This window comes from Lepidochelys kempii, chromosome 9 (assembly GCF_965140265.1).
Source record: "Lepidochelys kempii isolate rLepKem1 chromosome 9, rLepKem1.hap2, whole genome shotgun sequence".
In the NCBI taxonomy this organism is placed as follows: Eukaryota; Metazoa; Chordata; order Testudines; family Cheloniidae; genus Lepidochelys; species Lepidochelys kempii.
In genome coordinates, this window is record NC_133264.1 from 78,947,094 (window position 1) to 78,970,214 (window position 23,121).

General features: G+C 41.1%; 1 protein-coding gene across 6 annotated transcripts in view; it reads left to right on the top strand.

Moving 5' to 3' along the window:
- OPHN1 (oligophrenin 1) overlaps nucleotides 1-23,121 on the top strand; it is a 123,221-nt gene that overhangs the window by 88,573 nt on the left and 11,527 nt on the right. For all 6 annotated transcript variants that reach the window (XM_073360994.1, XM_073360996.1, XM_073360992.1 and 3 more), the window contains 7 exons: nucleotides 2,663-2,696; nucleotides 5,481-5,543; nucleotides 8,181-8,255; nucleotides 13,436-13,520; nucleotides 13,815-13,873; nucleotides 15,785-15,890; nucleotides 17,729-17,888. In XM_073360994.1, the coding sequence (XP_073217095.1) occupies nucleotides 2,663-2,696; nucleotides 5,481-5,543; nucleotides 8,181-8,255; nucleotides 13,436-13,520; nucleotides 13,815-13,873; nucleotides 15,785-15,890; nucleotides 17,729-17,888 (582 nt within the window). The remainder of the gene's footprint in view (nucleotides 1-2,662; nucleotides 2,697-5,480; nucleotides 5,544-8,180; nucleotides 8,256-13,435; nucleotides 13,521-13,814; nucleotides 13,874-15,784; nucleotides 15,891-17,728; nucleotides 17,889-23,121) is intronic.

Here is a 23,121-nt window from a genome sequence, read left to right on the forward strand (position 1 = left end):
GGCTGCTAGGTGCCCCTTACAGAACCTGCTCACTGCTGTAAAGAAGTGATGCATGTGGGCGTTTAATGTGAAATGCCTGTAATGGCATTTGTCTGGATCCCACACACTGAATTGCATAGGCTGTGGAAATACGTAACCAAAAGAATGACAAACTAGCAGTAATAATTAGAACTTTGTCCTGGCAAATTCAGGAGCCTCTCTGGTTATATCAAGGGCTTTGTTAAAAAATAATCCAGAGTCCCAGACCTGCACTGTTCTAAATGCCCATTGCCTCTTTCCATCCTTCTGAAAAAAATGGCTAGTCTTATTGTTAAAGCACCAGACTGGAAGTCGAAAGAAAGTGGTTCTTCCTGACTCTGCCATTAACTGTTTGGGCAAATCATTTTACTTCTTTGTGCTTCTGTTTTTCATCTCTAAACTATGGGATGATAGCACCCCACTTGCCCCCCAGCAAGGTTGTGAGGCCTAATTCTATAGGTGGTTGATTAATTAATTGTTCTTTAATTATCCTCTGAATTTATACATTTTTCTGGATCATATATCACTCATGAACCAATCCCAATTTTTGTGAATTTAGTTGTTATTCCCAAAATAATTCATATGAACAAGTTTTAATCTACACAATTGTTTATTTGCAAACTATTCTTATCAGTTGTTTGTGCTGTGTGGTTGATCGCCTATGTCACATGATATTGGTCTACCACATCAATGGTTCTCATCCTTTCCAGACTACTGTACCCCTTTCAGGAGTCCGATTTGTCTTGCGCACCCCAAATTTCACCTCACTTAAAAACTACTTGCTCACACAATCAGACATAAAAATACAAAAGTGTCACAGCACACTATTACTGAAAAATTGCTCACTTTCTCATTTGTACTATACAATTATAAAATAAATAAATTGGAATATAAACATTGTACTTACATTTCAGTGTACAGTATATAGAGCAGTATGAACAAGTTATTGTCTGTATGAAATTTTAGTACTGACTTCGCTCATGCTTTTTATGTAGCCTGTTGTAAAACTAGGCAAATATCTAGATGAGTTGATGTATCCCCTGAGAGATCTCTGCGTACCCCTGGTTGAGAACCACTGTACTACATGATGGGCTGACTGAAATTTTCTGAAATAGGAGAATAACAAATAATAAGTAATGTGAAACAGGTAGTAAGCAGCAAAAGCTTGTGTTTCCTGTGTGAATACGGGTGTGTGATTGTGTGCACACACCTCTCGTGAGCACCCCCTGTCAGATTGGTGTGAATCTGCACGCTCTCTTTGCGTGGTGCCCCGTCGGCTGTTGCCCTTATCAGGCAGGTCTTCAGTGTCTCAGCCCTCCAGTCAAGGCTCATGCTGTCAACCTGTGAACAAACAAACCCCTTCCGGGGCAAAAGGTCCAAGAGGGCCTGTCCCTGTGCCTTTGACAATCTCTTTAGCCCTGTCTCTGGGCTCAGTCCTCAACCCCTTCTGGGCTAGGTTTTAAGTCCCTGGCTGCTTTGGTCTAGAGTAGAGCCCCCAGGGCTTTCTCCCTGGAGACTCTTTAAGTCCTGCCCTTCACTTGGTCCTCTAAACAAGTCTTATCCCCTCCTTGGGGCTTAGGCCACTCTGCCAGTGGCTGGTGGGGGGACCCAGGCCAACCCATTACTTCAAATCCCGCCCAGGGTCCCTATAAATAGCAGCCACATGCTGCTTCCTGTAATAGTTGCTGCTGCCTTTTTCTGGGTCACTTCCCATGTAGCCCCTTCCTCTTTACCCTTACCTCAGGGCTGAAGTTCTTCCTCATGGAATATCAGTGTCAACAGAACCCATTTTCTGGGTCTCCCTTGAACTCCAGCAAAGAACACCCTCCTTGCTCCTCTGGTCCCCACCAGGAACCGATCTGCTTAGGCCCTGCAGCTCCTTTTATCTGAGCCTGTTGAGCTCTGATTGGCTGCTTCCCTGCAGCCTTTTTAGGCAGCCCTGCAGGACCCACCCTTACTGCCCCTTTTCTGGGGTGGGGTATGGTAGGACTACGAGGCCTCAAAGGGCCCCGTACACCTAGTCACAGGGTGTCCATGTGAAGAATAGTGATTCCTTTACCCTTCCTGTGGACAAAGAGAAAGCAATTTGTGTGAATACATGCAAATATTGAATAATAAGGAGTATGACCTTGGTCATACTGGACAGCTGTTCAGAATTCAAGCAATGTCCAGTATTCAACCACTGCAGTGTAATTTGTTATTGTACATAAGGGGGTTTTGATCTTCTGTGAGGGAAGGTGCTACAGAAGTGCATGGTATTGTTATTAAAGTATATACATCATGTGATTACTATAATGGTGAAGAAAGCAATTTATTGATATTCTGTGTAAATATAGTTGTGCCTAGCTGCATAGCTTCCAGACCTAATTTTTACCAAGCGACAAACAAAGGATCTTTGTGTTTAGTGTAGGAGGGTGTGTCCAAGAGAAACAGGTACCCCAGTGAAACTAATGGATGCCTACTACACCTTTCTTGAATATAGGGTTGTATATTGTTTAGTACTTTGTTCTTGAGAGCAAAGTATTAAACAATACTATATGTCTGTGACTTGCTTTCCCTGGTGTGTTTTCCCTGGCTGTATCCTCCTTGGACAGTAATTCTCAACTCGTGCCTGGTTTTGCTTTTGTTTCTCTCTCTTCTTTAGATCTACCACAGTCCCATCACAAAACAGGAAGAAAGTGAGTAATTCATGGTTCTGTTCTTCTGAAATATTAAAGATCTGATTTGTATTGTTGTTGTATAATATATTCGTTTGCAAGTGTGCACATCACTGCTGTATGCTGGATGGACTGTATCTCACACCTGCTCACGTGCTCCTTGGTTCCCTCCACTTAGTGAACAAGTGGACCAAAGATCTCTTGGGTCTGCTCTGGTGAGTTGATGAGTATCTTCAGGTCTCAGTGAGAGTTGAGGGTGATCAGCACCGTGCAAGATAAGGCCCTTAGCTCCCTAAGTAGAGGAGGAATTTGCACTAAATTTCAACCCACCTAATAAAATGCAGGTTCCAAATTTAGAATGGAGTTCTGAATCTTTGAGGTTCAAGTTCTAGTTGGCTCTCACCGAAACTTGAGTTCTGGGCTGCTGTGCGACTTCTTTGATTTTATCCCCTTAGTTGCAATTGAAGTCAGACAAGAATGTCTTTCAAACAAGAATATTTGTTTGCAAAGCACAGGCATCCATTTAGTGAAAACTACACGGCATTAACATTAAATTTCTGCTTAAAATATGGTTTCAGTTAACTGGAGAAAAGAGTTCCATGAAACATGAAAAAGTGTCATAAATGTAAAACAAGAGAATAAAAAGTTTTAGGGGTTTCTTGAAACTCCACACCCCATTAGGTTCTCCCATCTCTCCTTATCAGAGCTAGGTTGTGAGCGCTGTCTCTGATGCTGCACGTTTAATAACTTGAATCTGCACGTGCCCACGGCTCAAGACAGCTGTCTCTATCTTGCTAAAATGTTATCCCTCTTACCTTTCCCCCCTTCATTTCATATTCACTTAGTCAGTAATGTCAAGTCCTTACAACCATACTGCCTCCAATATCTCAGAACGTTGGACTGGAAAACTATGTGGATTTATTACTCAGGTACCCTCCATGAGTACTGAAAAATCTGCATTCTGCCTCTGGGGGCTGACTTGACCAGTCAGTTACTCAGAGCTGGGGAGCACTTTCTTAAACTGCTTTATCTTAATTAGTGTGCAGTTAGGATTGAAGAATCTCCTTCATACATACACCTCAAACCAATCAGTTATCATTGGGCAATGCTGAGGCACATTCCTTCTAGGTCTGTAATACAAATGCAGTCAGATAAACCCTATGTTTTAATAATTTGGAATCAGGGATATTATCAATTTATACTACACAGCTCACTGCAATCTAGGCACTGAATCGCTGCTAACATTTGTTTTGACCCTACCTGGAAGCTGGTCTATCTGAAGTTTCCAGTAAGAATGCTCTGAGCAGGGAGGTTCCTTATGACTGACCTGCTGGCAGGCATGGGGTGTCTGCAGTTAATTGATTCACCCAAGTTCTCCCTAGAGAGTTTGTGCCAGGATTAGAGCTGATTCCAATTTTGGGTGTGGAAGTTTTTCCCAGAGAACAATACAAATTTGTCAAAACCAATTTTCTTCACATCAAAATGTTGCTTCTCAGGAAATATTTTGGTTTTCCTGCATGAACATTTTGAAACAAGAGTATTCATTTTGACTTCAGATGTTCGCTTTTGAAAATGAAAAAACATTTTAAGTTGAAACAAAATTTTTTGTTTCATTTCTAAGTGTTGAGTCAAAACCAAAATTTGTAGTTGGAATTTGGTTCAAAAACGCCTGCATCTTTAAAAATAATTGAATGCAGATTTTATTTTTATTATTATTTCTTGCCAGAAAAGCTTGGTTTCCTGAGTAGCTCTAACCATTCCTCAGAGCTTCTGATCTGCTTCTGATCTGAAGGGTGATATGCAGAGCCCCATTCCTCTACCTAATAAAAGAACAGTAAACACTAACATTTGAGAGAAGTTCAAAATATCTGTTTGCCACAGACCGAAAGCTATTTCAGTGTAAGAAGCCATTGATCACTCACATAAACACGTATGCGGCCTTATCCTGTGACCCTTAATTACACAAGTAATCCTACTGAAGTCAATGGAAGAATTCGTGAGTAAAGTTGCAGGACTAGGTCCTGTAAGGAAATAAGGGCCCTGATTCAGTGCCCACTGAAGTAAATGGAAAGAGTCTGGTTCACTTCAATGGGGTTTGGATTAGCCCAAAGCAAACTAGTTTTCCACCTGTCTGCTGTTTAGAAGCCACCAAGGAAAACCCTGTGATATCCTATTGGTTAATCAGTGGGGAGAAAAACCTGCCTTCTCCTTAACCTATATGGTATCTAAGTAGAATCCTGTCATTTTCTGCAATCTAACAAAGTAGATAAAGAATACGTGGAAGTTTATGTGTTCCTTTGATGTGACAGAGGTTGGACTGCAGATTTTGCTGTACTTCAGAAGCCACAGATCAGCTCTTGCCAGGCAGAAATTCATGTGTGGTTGAACTCTCCAAATTACAGTTTTATTAAAAAATTCAAAAGCCGACTGTTAAAGCAATTTCAAGAGGGAAAAAAGGAGAACAAGTTGAGATGAACAATTTCTGACCAGATTCTTAAAAATTTGGGTGTGCTTTTGCACAAGCACCCTCACAATGTATACATGCAAATCCCTGAATGTATGTGCACCAGGTAGGCTACATGCATGCACAGACCCTGACTTGCACCCACACAGCAAGGTGTTTGCATACTAAATTGTGCCTGAGCACTTATTTGTGTGTGGATTTGAAAATGCAGCCCCCAAAAATGTAGCAAACTTGTTGCAAGGTGTAATGCCTGCAGTAACTTGACACCTCTTTGGGTTTTCCACCAGTAATTGCATGTTGACATTCTGGCACCTAACTTTGCTTCCCTTTGTTTGAAATAGTGGAGTTGAATGAGGTTGGCTTCAAGTTTGTAAGGAAATGCATCAATGCAGTAGAGACCAAAGGTAAGATCTCAGTACTGCATCTGGAAACTGTTTGCTCTTTTGGTATTTGCTTTCTTGAATGGTATTTGATTATGCTGTGATTTCGCTAATATATAGCGAACAGGATCTAAAAATCACAGAATCACAGAAATGTAGGGCTGGAAGAGACCTTGAGAAGTCAACAAGGTTAGTCCCCTTTGCTGAGGCAGGACCATCCGTGACAGATGTTTGTCCAATCTGTTCTTACAAACCTCCAGTGAATGGGATTCCACAACCCCCTTTTGGAAGCCTATTCCAGAGCTTAACTACTCTTACAGAAAGTTTTTCCTAATATCCAATCTAAATCTCTCTTGCTGCAGATTAAGCCCATTACTTCTTGTCCTACCTTGGATAGATATGGAGAACAATTGATCACAGTCCTTTTTGTAACAGCCCTTAACATACTTGAAAACTGTTATCAAGTTCCTCCTCAGTCTTCTTTTCTCAAGACTAAACATGCCTAGTTTTTTAACCTTTCCTCATAGGTCATATTTTCTAAACCTTTTATCAGAGACTCACGTCATAGGATAAAGAATGTGCCTACAAAACAATAGAAACCTTACACCCCATTAGAACATTTGCAGGAGCAAACTCTAGTCAAGGTTGAGTTCTCACTTTCATTTTGTTTTCACTCATTTGTGAATTTCTCAGAAATTTTCCTTTGGGGCTGAAATATCACATGCTTGGTAGCAGGCCAAAGGTGAATAGGTTACAAAATATTTCAGGCAATTTTGAGTTTGGGGACTATCTTAAAGAATTATTCAGATTTGTTTTGTGAAAAACATACCATGTGGAGTGAGATTTTCAAAGCATTCTGCAGGATTTTAACCGCACAACTCCCTCTACAATGAATGAGAGTTGTGATAGATCTTCCACGCTGATCTTAAAATTCCAGCCATGCTAAATAACCACCAACTTCCTTAAAAGCGTAAGTAGAGCTGTGCAAATAATGTAAACACATTTCCAAATATTAGTCCAGACTTTAAAAGAATTTTCTTTGACTGTAGTCACTTTCTGTGACTTTTCTAGCAAACTAGTTTACTGATAAAAAAATGTTGAGAGGTAAATAGCAGGGTCCCGATGCTGTTCAACATACTCATAAATATCTGGAAAAAGGGGTAAGCAATGAGGTGGCAAAGTTTGCAGATGATACAAAACTACTCAAGATAGTTAAGTCCAAAGCTGACTGCAAAGAGTTCCAAAAGGATCTCACAAAACTGAGTGACTGGGCAACAAAATGGCAGATGAAATTCATTGTTGATGAATGCAAAGTAATGCACATTGGAAAGCATAATCCCAACTATACATACAAAATTATTGAGTCTAATTTATCTGTTGCCACTCATGAAAGAGATCTTGGAGTCCTCATGGGTAGTTCTCTGAAAACATCTGCTCAATGTGCAGCAGCAGTCGACAAAGCTAGCAATGTTAGAACGATTAGAAAAGGGATAGATAATATGGCAGATAATATCATAGTGCCGCTGTATAAATCTGTGATATTCCCACACCTTGAATACTGTGTGCAGTTCTGGTCACCCCATCTCAAAAAAGATATATTAGAATTGGCAAAATCACAGAGAAGGGCCACAAAAATGATTAGGAACCGCTTCAAATGAGGAGAGATTAAAAAGAGTGGGATTGTTAAATTTAGGAAAGAGATGGGAAGAATATGACAGAGCTCTATAATCATGAGTGGTGTGGAGAAAGTGAATAAGGAGGTGTTATTTATACCTTCACATAACACGAGAACCAAAGGTCACCCAATGAAATTAATAGGCAGCAGGTTAAAAACAAAAGTAAGGAAGTACTACTTTACACAACACACAGTCAACTTGTGGAGCTCCTTGCCAGGGGATGTGAACACCAAAAGCATAACTAAGTTAAAGAAAAAGAATTAGATAAAGTCATGGAGGATAGATCCATCAGTGACTGTTAGCCAAGATGGTCAGGGTTGCAAGCCTATGCTTTGGTTGTCCCTAAACCTCTGGCTGCTAGAAACTTGGACTGGACAGCAGGGGATGGATCATTCAATAAATTGCCCTGTTCTGTTCATTAACCTCTGAAACATCTGGCACCAGCCACTGTCAGAAGACAGGATACTGGGCTAAATGGACTATTGGTCTGACCCAATATGGCCATTCTTATGTTCTTAATGTTTCCAGAAATAGCAGATTTTAAGCAAATATTGCAGAATTTTCCAAAAGAGAATTTCAGATTTGTGATTGAGAGTAATCATCCCTGAAATCTAATTCTCACAGTGGCACTGATCTAGTCAAAGAACAGAAATATACTTTTTGTGTCCAGTCAGAACAGCTCCCATTTAGAATACTGAATATTTTCAACCAATTGTTCAGTTATTAGCTACTGAACAAGAACTGTGTGCAGAAGTTATTTGGCGAATCATTTTGCCTAACAAAGTCCAGGTTAACATGAGGTATTCATGGGCAATTTTTAAAAAATGATTTCTGCTTCATTATTCACTCGGCTCTTCACCAAAGTGCTGTCAATCTATTGCAGGCCTCGGGACAGCCTGTGATGTTTTTACTACACTAGGTGGCGCTGTTTAACATCTACAACTCTGAAAGGACACTCAATTCTTTTCTTCATTCTTCTGCGCAGGGATCACTACTGAGGGAGTATACCGAACCGTTGGCAGTAATATCCAGGTGCAGAAGTTGCTGAATGCCTTCTTTGGTAAGAATAACCAGTTCTTGGATGACTGGACTGTAATTTTTTTGTACTGTAAGGCAAGACAAGGAGGACTGGATTCCACAGTGAAATGCTGTCATGTATAGCATCCCCTCTGCTCTTGCCCTTCTTTCCAGGCTGCTGGTCTTCTCCACCAGTCTTTCTGATGTGTTCTTTCCCTTCTTCTCTGAATTTCTTCTCCCACCTAGTCTCTCGTCACTCCCCTTAAGCTAAAATGTTGCCAATTTTACCTGCATTTTCAAACTAAGAAGCAAAGGGTATTGAGATAACAGTAACGTGGAAGTGGAGTCCTGTAGAGTGCAAATAGATCCCAAAACAGAGAGACCATTGCTAATTGCCAAACAGACTCTCTTTCCCATAGATGATAGGTCCTGATTCTCATTTACATGAAGGTCCCTTTACTCCTCTCTGGCAGTGTAAATGGGCCTTAGAGGAAATGAGAATTAGATCAAAGGGCTGAGTCTCCCCCTGTTTACATCAGTTTTATACATCCACTAACCATTGTTAGCACAAACAAAATAACTGCCCCTCCCACAGAACGCCACCCCAAATCATCCTCCACATCCTCGGACAAATCTGAGTAAACAGAGAATCCTTGCAGCATGCCTTGAAAGTCAACAACACGGGGCTGTGTTCGGCTGGAAATGGGGAATGCACTCCAGAGTCAAGGCCTCTGCTCTGGGAATGTCCTGGTTCCTGACCCTGATGTACAAACTGGTGGACAGTCAGTTCAAGCATTGTAGGACAGATGTGGAGCTAAGATAGCCAAGATCCAAACCATTCTGGATGGCTTGTCTGGCGGGAAAGACTAGATAAAGCTGGAACACAGGACAAGGGGAGTGTTCCTGGTGAATATCCACCTGACCAGCATGTAATGCCAGCGGATTACCCTGGCGGGCCACAGGTTGCCCACCTCTGCTTTAAAGGATAGACCACAAAGCTGTGGAGAACACACAGTAGAGAATAATCCTTCATTGGCTGGGGGAATGGACCTAGGATGCAATAATTAAGGCTTTTTCATCTTTGATCTTGGAGACTCCTAGTAGAAGTGATTATCTTTGTTAGTTGCATGATCGTTTTGACCATTCTAACACCACATTCTTATCCTTCCTCCTCCTCCCCCTCTAATTTTAAGTATACCATCCTCCTGCTCAACTCAAGAAACGAGATAACTAAGATGTGTTAGCTATCCCATTGTAGTTTTACAAGGGTAGATAAAAATCAATGATTTTAAAAAAATAAAAAAAATCTGATTTTTTAAAATTTAAATTAGATTTTTTTATTTAAATCAGATTTATTTGATAAAATGGTTTTTGAGGAAAAAAACTATCTAAAGGTAGTTTTAATTAAGATACATTATAGCTCAAAGATATCTCATCATGGAATAGGGATTATAAATTCTAATTCTAAAGTATAAGACAATATATTTAGGTAATGTTTAAGAAAAGTTTTGTAAATTAGTTCCAATAGTTCATGGATTAGGGATCCAATTTTATGAGGTTCCAGGGGCTTCTGTATAGATTATTTAGATTATTACATAATCTTTCTGTCAACCCAATAGGACTCAGTGCTCAGTCTAGAAGATACCATCAGAGATGCTTAGTTTTGCAGTTCTCAAACTGGATTTGTATCTCCAGAGATAACATGCTTGTTAACAGCAAAAATGTTTTTAAATAAATAAATAATATATAGAGGTGAGAAATAACAGACCTCAACCCTATTGTCCCTCTGCAAATTTGTTTACACTGTCAATACCTTACCTCTCTCTAAAAGTACAAAATTACAAAAAGTGCAATAGAAGGTTGTTGGGGGCAGAATAGATCTGGACAAAGAGAAGAAGTCTGAACAAAAGTGGAACTGTTTGAGCAGCATATTCCAAAAGTCTTGAGGTCTTTCTGAGTGTAGCCTTCATTGATTTGAGATCTACCATACCATTCTCTCGCTAGAAGGGAAAACCTATAATGGCAGCAGGCCATAAAAGAGACCCAGTTTGGGAACATTTTAATGAAGTTCCTCTACCCGTGGGTAAGACAGGCATGCGTGCAAAATGCAAACAGTGCAACCAAGAAATGCAAGGCCTGGTTGCCCGAGTGAAACAACATCATGAGAAGTGTTCCTTCTCAGGAGGAAGCTGCGTTTAAGATGATGAAAGGAACATGTCTGAACCTGCAGCATCTTCAGGTTGGTAAACTTTTTTATTTCATACTTCTTTCTTAAGGACTTCCTGTCTTCCTTCTGGACTATTCTTGAATTCTCATGTTTGAGCAAAATATATAGATGTTACTCTATGGTACTATCATTTTAGATGCAATTGTGATAAAAAAATAAATAGCTAAAATAGGCAGATCTTCCTTTTACAATTTCACCTTTGAAGTAGTATTGAATGTCAGTGAATGCAATGAGTAATACTAAATGAGCAGTACGGTAATAATAATTAAATAACTGCATTGACTTACTTTGTTTAGGAGAATCCATCCTCAACATACAGGATTCTGAAGACTATCCACCTTCAAGATCACCATCATTTTCTATAGTTTCAGAGTTATCTGCCAATGATAATGTTTCAGTCACATCATGCATGTCATGTAGCCACAGTATATCACCTGTAGCAAAAAGAAAAAAAAATCTCCATCATCCAGAAACAACCATAGATAAGTTTGTGATAAGAACCAGCAGATTACAAAAAGAGGTAATCGAAGAAAAAATTTCCCGGTTTGTTTATGCAACAGACTCTCCCTTCCATATGATTGAGAACCCACACTTCATTAACATGGTTCAGTCATTAAGACCAGGATACAGTCTACCCAACAGAGCAGATTTTGCAGGCAAATTGCTGGATCAACTGTCTGAAAGAGAAATTGAGCAGTGTGCAAAAGGCCTAGAGGGTAAAACTGTTAACCTGAGTCTTGATGGGTAGAGCAATGTCCACAATGATCCTGTTGTATGTGCTTGTGTGACAACAGAAGAAGGGAATGTCTTTCTTACAGAAACAACTGATACATCAGGAAATGCACACACAGCAGAATACTTTACAAGAAGTAGCAGTAAAAGCTATAACAAACTATGGGGAAAAAATTCAAATGTCTAGTATGCAGCTTGGTCACAGACAATGCTGCAAATGTATTCAAGATGAGAAGAAATTATTTAGAAGAGAGTGAAGAGAGTCCCAAGCTAACAACATACAGTTGCAGTGCTCATTTGATGCGCCTCCTAGCCAAAGACTTCAGTGTTCCAGAAATAAAGGCTAATGTTGTTGAAATTGCAAAATACTTCCCTAACAACCACTTTGCAGCAACTGCTCTGAAAAAAGTGGGAGGAACTAAGCTAACTCTCCCACAAGACGTGAGATGGAACTCGGTAGTGGACTTTTGAGTAGTTTTGAGCACTAGATCAAGAACTGGCCTAATCTGATGACAGTTTGTGAACAAAATTGTGAAAAAATAGATGGCACGGTCACAGCCAAAGTTCTCAACACGGGGCTTAAGAGAAATGTTGAACACATGCTGAGTACCCTGAAGCCTATTTCTGTAGCCTTAAACAAAATGTAGGGGAATAGCTGTTTTATTGCTGACGCTGTTGAAATTTGGAAGGAACTGAATGAGATCTTAAAAGAGAAATGTGCAATGACAGAGTTAAATTACAAGCATTAAAAAAACGAATGGGACAAGCACTATCTCCAGCTCATTTTCTTGCAAATATTCTCAATATTCGGTACCAGGGTCAAACCTTAACTGCTGAAGAGGAGGAGTTGGCTATGGCATGGACATCCAGCGATCATCCCTCCATAAAGCCAACTACAATATACTTCAGAGCTAAGGGTGAACCACTCAAGAAATATTTGTTTGCTGATGATGTTTTAAAGAAAGTCATACCAGTGAACTGGTGGAAGTCACTTAAGCACTTGGATTCAGACACTGTTGAAGTGAACATCTCACTTTTAATAGCAGGAGCTTCTTCTGCCAGTGAAGAAAGAATATTTTCTTCCTTTGGCCTAATTCATTCCAAACTGAGAAATTGTTTGGGACCTGAAAAAGCAGGAAAGCTTGTTTTTCTTTTCCAGATTATGAACAAACAGGAAAATGAAGGTGAAGACGACTGAGTTAGCTGCAGAAGCCAATATTTTAAATTTCTCATGTTGACCTGGCTGACATAGTCAATTGAATGTCTCTTTGTTTGTTTTTAAAAAATTTAATTTAGCTATTTTAGTTAAAAACAATTTTAACAAAAACAAACCTGATTTTAAAAAACTTGAATGTTTAGCTAAATTCAAAAATTCATATGCTTGTTTTGTTAAAATATTATGTGTTTGCTGTTGAAGAAAGAAATCCAGAATACATAACTTTGTTGTTTTAGTTAATTAAAACAATTTAAATGTCTGTCTGGTGATGTTCTCTTCCTAATACAGCATGGCAAGAAAATCCTCCAAATATTAATGATTAACCTGTTGAATTGGAGATAGTTCACCTCCCAATGACTTCATAAATATCTGCTTCAATTATCTTTGGTAAATGAAATAACCAATCATTCATTTTCTGATATAGCTGTAAAACTGATATGAACAGTTTTCAAAATAAATCACTTTAAAAATGTATAGTGTGTACCTTCTAAAAACAAAACCTACATCTCTCTCTGAGTTGTGAAGAACATGTATTAAGGTTATAACAATCAACAAGAATGCACCTTTATATAGAAATCCATGATTAAATCGAGTCTACCTGACTAGTGATTTAAATCATGATTTAAATCAATTTGATTTAAATCAAATTCACCCTGAATTTTACGACAAGGTAAACGAGATGAGTTCACCATGGGTGGGAGGTACGGGGCTGGGCCATACCTTGCTACGTCTCGGGAAACACTGTCAGTGCTTATCTCCACTTAGGACTCTACGGTGCAATAAACATTGCAAGTTAGCTGTCTCATTGTAAAAACCCAAACAAGCACACCTTTGTGTCAGTGAAGACGAAGCCTCAGTGTTGGCAACTGTCACTATGCTTTACTTGTCCAAGAGGAGTCATCAGTGTCCCTTGCACACTGCTGTATCTTCCTCTGCCACTAGGGCATATCCTGCCAGCATAAATTTTGTTACTCGTTTTAAAAAATCAGGCTTTGTTTGAAAGCTCATTTATTTTGTCGTATTTGCCACTTTTTTTTTCCTCTTCCAGATCCAAAATGTCCAGGGGATGTAGATCTCCAAAACAGCGACTGGGACATCAAGACAATTACCAGCTCATTGAAATTCTACCTCAGGTAACTTCCCCACTCGTTGTCTTATTTTTGACTCTCCCAGGCAGGGCTGGAACTCTTTGGGCAAAGATGGTGTCTTTTGTTTGAAAAATCGTGTCTGTTGTAAAAACCTCACGTGCACTTATGCAAATAAAAGAAATGAGGATAGAGTGCCAATTGGGCAGCCTCAAGAATCCATGGGAGTTGGAGTGGAAAATATGACTTTCCTCTCCGTTCGTCTTCCAATGTAACTGAGAACAGAGTCGTAGCCGCTCCTCTGCTCTTTGAGGAATTCAGAGTTGTTTCTGTTTGTTTCAGGAATCTAGCTGAACCTGTCATGACGTACCGACTCCATAAAGAGCTGGTCTCAGCAGCGAGTAAGTCCCAACAGCTTCACTACTGATAGGCCTCATACCCCCCATCCTGCATAAGAATGGCATTATTCCACTAGCTCAACACAACGCTGAGTATGTTGCACGTGTGGAGTTCCCGATCAAGTGAGACATGTTGTAGCCAGGTTACAGATCCCCGATGACAAGCATCTTGGCCTTGCAGTGTATGGGATCCAACAGGGGCTGCTGTCATGGCAGCCAGCCACATCCATCTGGGACCTGGGTAGGGAGGGAAAATCAGATGATTCACTTGCTGGGATGCTAAGTCATAAGAGAGTCTCTGTGCATCACTGAATGGCATCTTACAGTTCAATCCTGCCATGGGATTTGAGGGTACTCGGCATTTTCAGGATCATGTCCCTGACCCATTTGGGCCATATTCTCAGTGGGAGTAATTGGCAGAGCTTCAATAGATTTACACTAGATGAGGATCTGACCCATTGTACTTATAATAGAGCCTCATTCCTGCTTCCGGTTTCTTAGTTTGTTTGAAGGGATCATTCTAAAAGGATGACTCCATTTCGTCCCCATCGTCCTTTATATTACAGTGTACTTGTGTGTGCCTGGGTTTGGATCCCTTCAGAGACACTTAAGGTGGGGCGTGGAGTAAGGGGATCTTTTAAAATATACGTGGGTGTGTCTATATCATATGTATCAAAAGGGAATTGGCCCAGTTGTGCTAGCAGAATTATTTCCTGACAGCTTTATGTTTTTTTAAATTGTAAATAGAGACATACGGTGACAGGCCCCAATCGCCATGCAGTGTCTCAGATGTCCCTCTTTGGCACTGAGTTTTGTCCTGGAATGCTGAACCCATAATACCTTCAAGTATGCGAAATGCATTTTTCTGATGGAGCGGCTAGTGCTAAGTAACAGACCAAACTGACAAAGGTCAGGCAAATAACATGAGTATGTTAACAGGGCAGAATCTGAGCTAAGACTCATTTAAAACCTGGGTCATCTTCAATCCTGGTAAAATGTCTCTTTGCAATTTATCTTTCATAATTTTAAAGTAGCTGCACCCTCATAATTACATCTAGAGCAGAAGTGCAGAGATAGAGAGCCTGGGTATGCAGTTACTTAAGCAACTTTCTTAATAAAAGAGAGGATGGTGTCTTAAAATGTCTTATATCTGGGGAAAACACATTGGGCTCAAACCTGAGGTGGTGAGCACCTGCAGCTCCATGGAACTGCAGCTTGGCACCTCCTTGGCCCTTGGAAAATTAATAATGTTGCTTCTCGTTCTGCTAAAGAAAAATTCTCCTCCTCCAGATGACTGTGCTCAAACCCAAGAGTTGCTAGATTTTCTATCTTATTATACCAATTATAGCTCGGTAGATGGAAATATTAACCCCCTCCCTTACCTTCCTCAGAAATGTCCATGCAGTTTTCCAACTGTAAAGATCACACTCTGTTCTGTATGCATTGTGTATTTTATTGTTCCAGGCTGATTTGTGCCTCTTGACTGGATGCTTATTAATCCTGTGCATTTTACCCCTATGTACAGTACTAAGTACCTATGCTAAGAACAGTCTCATCAGAGGGGCCTGAATTGCTCGCTTGGCCCTAAAACTGCTTTTGCTCAATCTGGGCTGAGGTTCCTAGAGTTGGTGTGCGAGGGAAGCGGCTGCTCATGCTGTATTGGTTCTGTTCATGCAGCACATTTCACCAGCACTACATTTCAGTTGAAAAATCCCACTCTGAGCCCCTTTTAAGCTTGATTTCACCTCTTTCCTCGTCACTTCATTTCTCATGATGATAACCTTGCTGCTGTGTAATTGCCCTCCTTCCAGGTTGCTCTCATTTGCTCTTGGCAGGCTGGCCCCACACCTCAGGGAATAACACAGATTATTTTTTTAAGCAGTAGGCAAAAACTTCTCTCTTGTTTCTTTCCAGAATCTGAGAACCTAGATTACAGGCTGGGAGCCATTCACTCTCTGGTTTATAAACTACCTGAGAAGAATAGAGACATGTTGGAACTCCTCATACGACACCTGGTCAAGTAAGCAGAATCCAGTAAATATTCCTGTTAAACCAGAGAGATTAAAAAAAAGGAGTCGGAGAAGCCAGCCTGTTTCTCTGGCAAATTAATTAAGCCCTTGACAACTATTGTACAGCTGGGAATATACTGCCCAAATTGTGTGGCTATCCCTGTATTTGATATTCCCCTGTCCACCTGCCACTTACAGTCAATGGCTGCTTTATGAGAAGCACCAAGTTAGAGAATAATTTTTATATGATAATATGGTCTAACAGACCAGAGCTGTAAACCTAGTGTCTGGCCAGCCCAATTAACAACAACATTATGTCTGGAATTTTGGAGCAGTTTTAAGACCCCTGTTCCCTGGGACTGGAGATTAAGCACATACTGAACACACTTCTTGTACTATGGATTCAATGTGCTTTGTCCTTTGAGGAGCATTGGTGCTAGGCACATTAGCCTTCAAGCCCTCCCTAATGTCCAGTTAGGAGCTGATCTTTCTGAGGTGCTGGGCACCTGTTGCTGTTTGACTTCAGCTGGTGCCATGAGCGCTCAGCACCAATAAAAATCTGTCCATTGATGGTGAAGGCACTGGAGTTGCTGTTTTCCTGCCCTCCTTTCACAGTGAATGTGAGGATGCAAGGTGCAGAACCTAGTATCCTCATCTCACATGGGAGTCATACAGAGAGTCACCTCTTGACGGTGCTCATTGTGCCAGCCATGCTGAAGCTCATGGGGAGGGAAAGGTGCTGGAGTTCTGCTCACTAACAGACATGGTTTGGGGAGGGACTGGCCTCCAGATTGAAAGGATGTGCTTTGGCCAAATTGGAAGAGCCACTTTCAAAACACGACATTTACAGGGCTGGTTTGGGTTGGTAAAACCACACTGGACAGGGATTTATTTTGTAGCTCCAAATGGGGATTTGGATCTTCGTGCTATTTGGTCGTAACCCCTCTATTTCAGGGGTAAGAAGGCTGGATACTGGTACTTGGACTCGTCGCCAGCCTTTGGCAGACAGGATATTTTTTAAAAACCTCTCTGCAGAAGGGGCAATGCCGTTTTTTAGGCACCATTTACAGTCAGGCTGACCCATTATTAATAGTAGTTCTTTTGTTGCCTACACAGAGTTTTGCATTGAGGGCCCTATTCCCCACCTTGTCTGTGGTGGCACAAATCTCATAAATGCCAATAGGAGGTAGGTGGCAGAAGTAAAACTCGGAGCTCAGCATCAGAATATCTCTGCTCCCAGCCCTTGAAGTTCAGACTCCAATTCTATACCTGAATACTGTGTGGTCTCTTCCTAGATTAGCCTATAAATCATTCCATAGTTGGTGCTATTCAGTGGGGCTGCATATGGCACTGAAATCTAAACACAGCTACATAAATAGCACTCTGTTTCTTGAAAGCCATGACGCTTTCAGAAAAACGATACCATAGAGATCTCTCTGAAATCTTTCAGAGATTCCATCCTTGTACGCAGTTCTTCTTCTTTGGGAAAAAAATCCCAATGCATGTCTTGGCTAAACGAATCATTCCAAAATAAATGGTTCACTTAACATGCATATAGCATGGACAGCTAATGATTCCCGGGGTATTGATCCTCCTAAAAGAGGAGCCAGACATTTGAAGGGATCAAATAACAATACCAGTACATCGCACTCTCAAGCTTTCTGCATAGCCAAAGAATGTGCTTATCGTAGCCAGATATATGTTTTATGAGCAGCTTCACGGGCACGGGAAACCTGGTTCTGCTTTACAATATGGAGGAAATTGAATTAATTAATCTTGCAATTTTTAAATGGCCTTTCACATTGTCTTCTAATCTCATCTTTTTCTTTTCCTCCACCCATGCCAACAGCGTGTGTGAGCACAGCAGAGAGAATCTGATGTCCCCATCCAACATGGGGGTTATATTCGGCCCCACCCTTATGCGGGCGCAGGAGGACACCGTCGCTGCCATGATGAATATCAAGTTCCAAAACATTGTGGTTGAGATACTCATCGAGCACTTTGACAAGGTATGGGGCCAGCCCTCAAGAGCTTGCCTCAAAAGCTCACTAGTGCTCTATCAAGTCCTTGTGGATCATTGTGCTGTGTGGTCTGGAGCACTGGCTTGTTTTGCTGGATTCCTCTTATGGTTTTAATTGTACTATTCAGAGATGCACAAAGTGGAAGCAAAAGCTGTAACAATCACATGTTCTTCACAGTTTCCTTTGGTTACTTCATAAAGGCTTGGCTTTCTTAAGGGGCCTCACTCACGGCTTTAACAGAAGAAATTCCCCACTGGGAAACTTGCTATATAGCTGTACAGTATGGGAGTTTTACATTTTCCTCTGAAGCAACTGGTGTTGACCAGGGACAGAAAACCAAACTGTATGGACAATAGGTCTCACCTGACATGGTCCGAAACAGGTAACTGTAGAACTACTCTTAAGTGACTTCCTAAAGGATCAATAAAAACAAGTTGCCTGTTGGATAGGGATTTTTTTAACTAAAAATTGAAGAAAGCCACGTGTGGCAGTACTTCAAAGTGATCTCTTGAGAGAGGAGCTGCCAATTGGAGGGGGAGTCTTTAGTGCAAGTTTCAGCATACATCTGACATTTTTGAGTTCTGTATAGAGTAATACTTTGCCCATAAAGCTCTAGACAGTGGAACTGGCGGAAAGGACCAGCTGCTGATACAGAATTTTGAAAGAGTTCACGCTATTATTATTTAATTATGGAGGTATTGATACAGCTCCATATTTAAAGTTGCACCAAGGTTTTCATTTTCATGGGACCTTTATTTAATATTTGTATTACAGTAGTCACCAGAAGCCTCAATCAGGATTGGAGCCTCATTATTGGAGCCTCATTATTGCCCCAGGGGTCGGTCCTGGGGCCAGTTTTGTTCAATATCTTCACTAATGATCTGGAGGATGGTGTGGATTGCACCCTCAGCAAGTTTGCAGATGACACTAAACTGGGAGGAGAGGTAGATACGCTGGAGGGTAGGGATAGGATACAGAGGGACCTAGACAAATTAGAGGATTGGGCCAAAAGAAATCTGCTGAGGTTCAACAAGGACAAGTGCAGAGTCGTGCACTTTTGACGGAAGACTCCTATGCACTGCTACAGACTAGGGACCGAGTGGCTAGGCAGCAGATCTGCAGAAAAGCACCTAGGGGTTACAGTGGACGAGAAGCTGGATATGAGTCAACAGTGTGCCCTTGTTGCCAAGAAGGCTAACAGCATTTTGGGCTGTATAAGTAGGAGCATTGCCAGCAGATCGAGGGACGTGATCATTCCCCTCTATTCGGCATCGGTGAGGTCTCGTCTGGAGTTCTGTGTCCAGTTTTGGGCCCCACACTACAAGAAGGATGTGGAAAAATTGGAAAGAGTTGAGGGGAGGGCAACAAAAATTATTAGGGGGCTGGAGCACATGACTTATGAGAAGAGGCTGAGGAAACTGGGATTATTTAGTTTGCAGAAGAGAAGAATGAGGGGGGATTTGATAGCTGCTTTCACTACCTGAAAGAGGGTTCCAAAGAGGATGGATCTCGACTGTTCTCAGTGGTAGCAGATGATAGAACAAGGAGTAATGGTCTCAAGTTGCAGTGGGGGAGGTTTAGGTTGGATATTAGGAAAAACTCTTTCACTAGGAAGGTGGTAAAACACTGGAATGCGTTACCTAGGGAGGTGGTGGAATCTCCTTCCTTTGAGGTTTTTAAGGTCAGGCTTGACAAAGCCCTGGCTGGGATGGTTTAGCTGGGGATTGGTCCTGCTTTGAGCAGGGGGTTGGAATCGATGACCTCCTGAGGTCCCTTTCAACCCTGATATTCTATGATTATGCCTGGTGCTATACAAAAACCTGTTTACACACACACAAGCTGATGTTGATCATGGCTGTCTCTGTTGTGATGGAATGTAGAGTACTCTGCTACCTAATGTATTGGTGATTTGTCACTAATAATATCTGGTATAAATTTAATCATTTGGTATTTTGGGGGGGTAGTTTGGAAGAGTATAATTGAGTTTTATAATAAAATGTGAAAACGATCAGCTGCAGCATTCAGTAAAAGTTATTAGGGTCAGATTCATTCCTGCACAACTTACTAGGGATGAATTTGGCCCTTTATCTTTACTTAGGGCCCTTGATCACAGAATACTTCATAGAGAAAGTCCAGCATACGAGAAGAAGAAAGCTGTAAAGCATGCTTTAAGGAGAGGTAGTTACCTGCCTTTGAGGAGGATGGAGAAAGAGTTCCTGTGAGACAGATCAGCACAAGTGAAAAGTGACCCCCGCACACACACACACACACTTCTGGGGAGGGGAGAGTAGGTCAAATGTGAAGGAGCACAGTAGTTGAGAAGGTGGGCGTATGGTTAGAGGTAGAGCAGAGATCAGAACAGAAGAGTGAGTCGTAGATGGTGGTGCTGGGGTTTGGATGAGTGGATGGATGAATCCATGGAGATTTGAGTACCTGCAGGATAATTTTAGTTGGATTTAGAAATTGACAAGAAGCCAGTGAAAATAACACACCTTGGTTTCATTACAGTTCATTGAAACCATTCCCTAGCAAGCTCTTTCAACTGAACAGCTAGTTGATTATAAGTTAAATGCTCAGATTCTGCACTACAGTATGGCCTCTCTCTTCTGTGTTATAGAGTTTGCAGCCCAGATAATGGCCTGCAGAGGGGAGCCAGGGAAAATGTATGATTACTCTGCCATCTCCAAGCTCTGGAATGAAATTTTAATTAAGACAGACCTCTGCTTCCTTGCCTTTAATTTCCGCAATGATAAGGTTAAGCTAGTAATGTTTTATTAGACTGAGCTTATAAACGCAGCTTCAGTATCTAAAATATCTTCAACTGACATATAAGCAAATACTTCAAATGAGTTTGAAGTAGAATAGATATATTATTTATATAGTACATTATGAAGACTCTAAGGACAAGGAAATTCACTAAGTCAGTTTGGGTAATTATTGCTTCAACAGCTTAAATTTCCATGCCACAGCTAAATTAAAAATTTGATTCCTCTGGAAATAACTCCTGTTGCTGTATGAACTTTAGTGTCTAATGCTGAGATTGGGTCAATATCATTATATTTCTGAATTATTTAAATTTGATTTTCATTTCAAAATACACAAAGCAAACAGGGCTTGTGTCAGCATCTTGGAAAGCTGTGGATGGCTGCATATTTCAGCAGCACTTACATATCAAGCTAGAAAGCATCTCCTGCATTTGCCTGTCTGTGGTAATGGTGTAAGAGTTGATGCTGGAAGTACTCTTCCTTTAAGAGCCATGATGTGACTTTCCTTAGCGCATTGCAGACAGGAAAGAGGTTGGCGTTTCAACAGGTTTTGTGAAACTTGCCTTAGTATTGATTCATTGATCCTTATTCTGCTATTTTAATGACTCCCAAAGTTGTGCTTTTAAATCATGGGCTAATAATGCCAAAGAAACCTCCTTGGCATCAGGGCAAAGGGAACACTCTGGACCTTCGTATTCTAGGATGGAGAAAAAGTATCGCCATCTGCAAAGAACTGAACCACTGGAGTCAGAGTCTGTTAAATGTCGACAGCTGCTTTATGTCACAGGATCTCAAAGCAAAAGATCCAAACCCAAGAGACTGGAGTTTGGAAGAGATTCCTGAATTCTTGCCCTGAATTCAGAGAGGCAGCTGTGTGCATACAGCTGCAAAGCATGGAATATCTCTCGTGCTGAATACAAAGAGAGATGGGAAAAAGCAGGAGCACACGCCCAATCCTAACAAACAGCATTTGTACCAAACTGACTGGAGAGTTTGAGAAATGGTTAATGCCACTGAAAATATTACATCCCTGTACTTGCTTGATCAGTAGAGAGAGATCATGCTCCCTACTGCTCACATGCTGGTATTGTAAGTTAGACCTTGGGGAATCTGATTGCAGAGATGCCTGGGACCTGTCATCACTTTTATACATTCTGCCAGGTCTTCATGACCCAAGAAGATTCAGGAAAAAGAAGCTGGAGAGTGTTACACTGTCTCATCCCACTTGTTTGACCTCACAGAATTTCTCTTGGTTTGAAAGAGGAAGGAAATCAGTTTTCTAACAAAGAAATTGTTTTATACAGGGGAAAAAGTGATTATTACATTTAAAACATGTGTGAATGACTCCCCAAAAATCCCTGAACCAAAAATAGGTGCAGAACGGGCAGTGGCCCAGCATGCTTCCCCACGCAGTGAGAGTCCCCTCTCCAGTGACAAAGTGGTTCAGTCTCCAGGCTTCATTCATTTTCTGTTCTTTCTGCCAATGCTGCTAGCAAAGGTGTCAGTTATGAAATTTTTTACGATTGGGATTCTTGTCCGTGACCAGCAATCCATTCCACACAGGCCACCTAACTGTCAGATCGTCATGATTTTTGGTAGCTATCAAGCCAGGCCAAGTTTAGATCAGTGATCTAAAAGGGAACATCTCTGTATCCCATTACAGTTGCCCTGAGCCATCCATTCCGGGCCTATACAATAACTGAGCATTTAGCGCCCAATCTAATCCCCTGTAACATCAGTGGAAAGAATTCAATAGCAGTTGGATTGCGGCCTTCATATGGTATTTTATGTCTTCAAAAGCCTGTTCAAAGGTTAATCAATGCTTCTTCAACTGTGAAGAAAGGACCTGAATAAATGAGAGCAACTAAATTAAAACCACCCAAGTCAGAAGTAAGGGCTGGATGACCAGTATGACAGGGAACCAGATTTATTAATCAACGATTGTTTAAGACAAATTAGTAACTGAGCGGCCATGGGTCTGATGGTTTCTTTTGATGCTAATGTGGGGGTTGTTTGAATGATTTCTGCAGAAGATTAAATTTGCTCTTCTCATCAACTGTCTGCTTTGAGGCCTGGTTAATATGCCCTGCCATCGTGTGGAAAGGCATGTTTTATTAGGGTTTTTTTATAGCATTGTCTAGTTTAGCATTTCAGTTTTTGAAGTGGGTGCGTGCAAAGCTGCATAACAGGAAATCTGTCTAGAAAAAAGCCCACACCAAGAGACATAGCAGCCTAGTGAACACAGTTAGTAATGCACAGCTTTCCCCAAAGCTCAGTGGTTGTACTGAACCTTACTCCACCACATTTGTGCTGCTCCGATGCTGCAAACAGACCAAAAAGCTGGTATAAGCAGACAGCTAGGGATTTGTCCAGCACAGGAGAATTCCTAGGTGCTGCAGGACTGTCATAGCCAGCTGATACGCTATCTAGGGTGGCCAGGTGCCTGGTTTTTGACC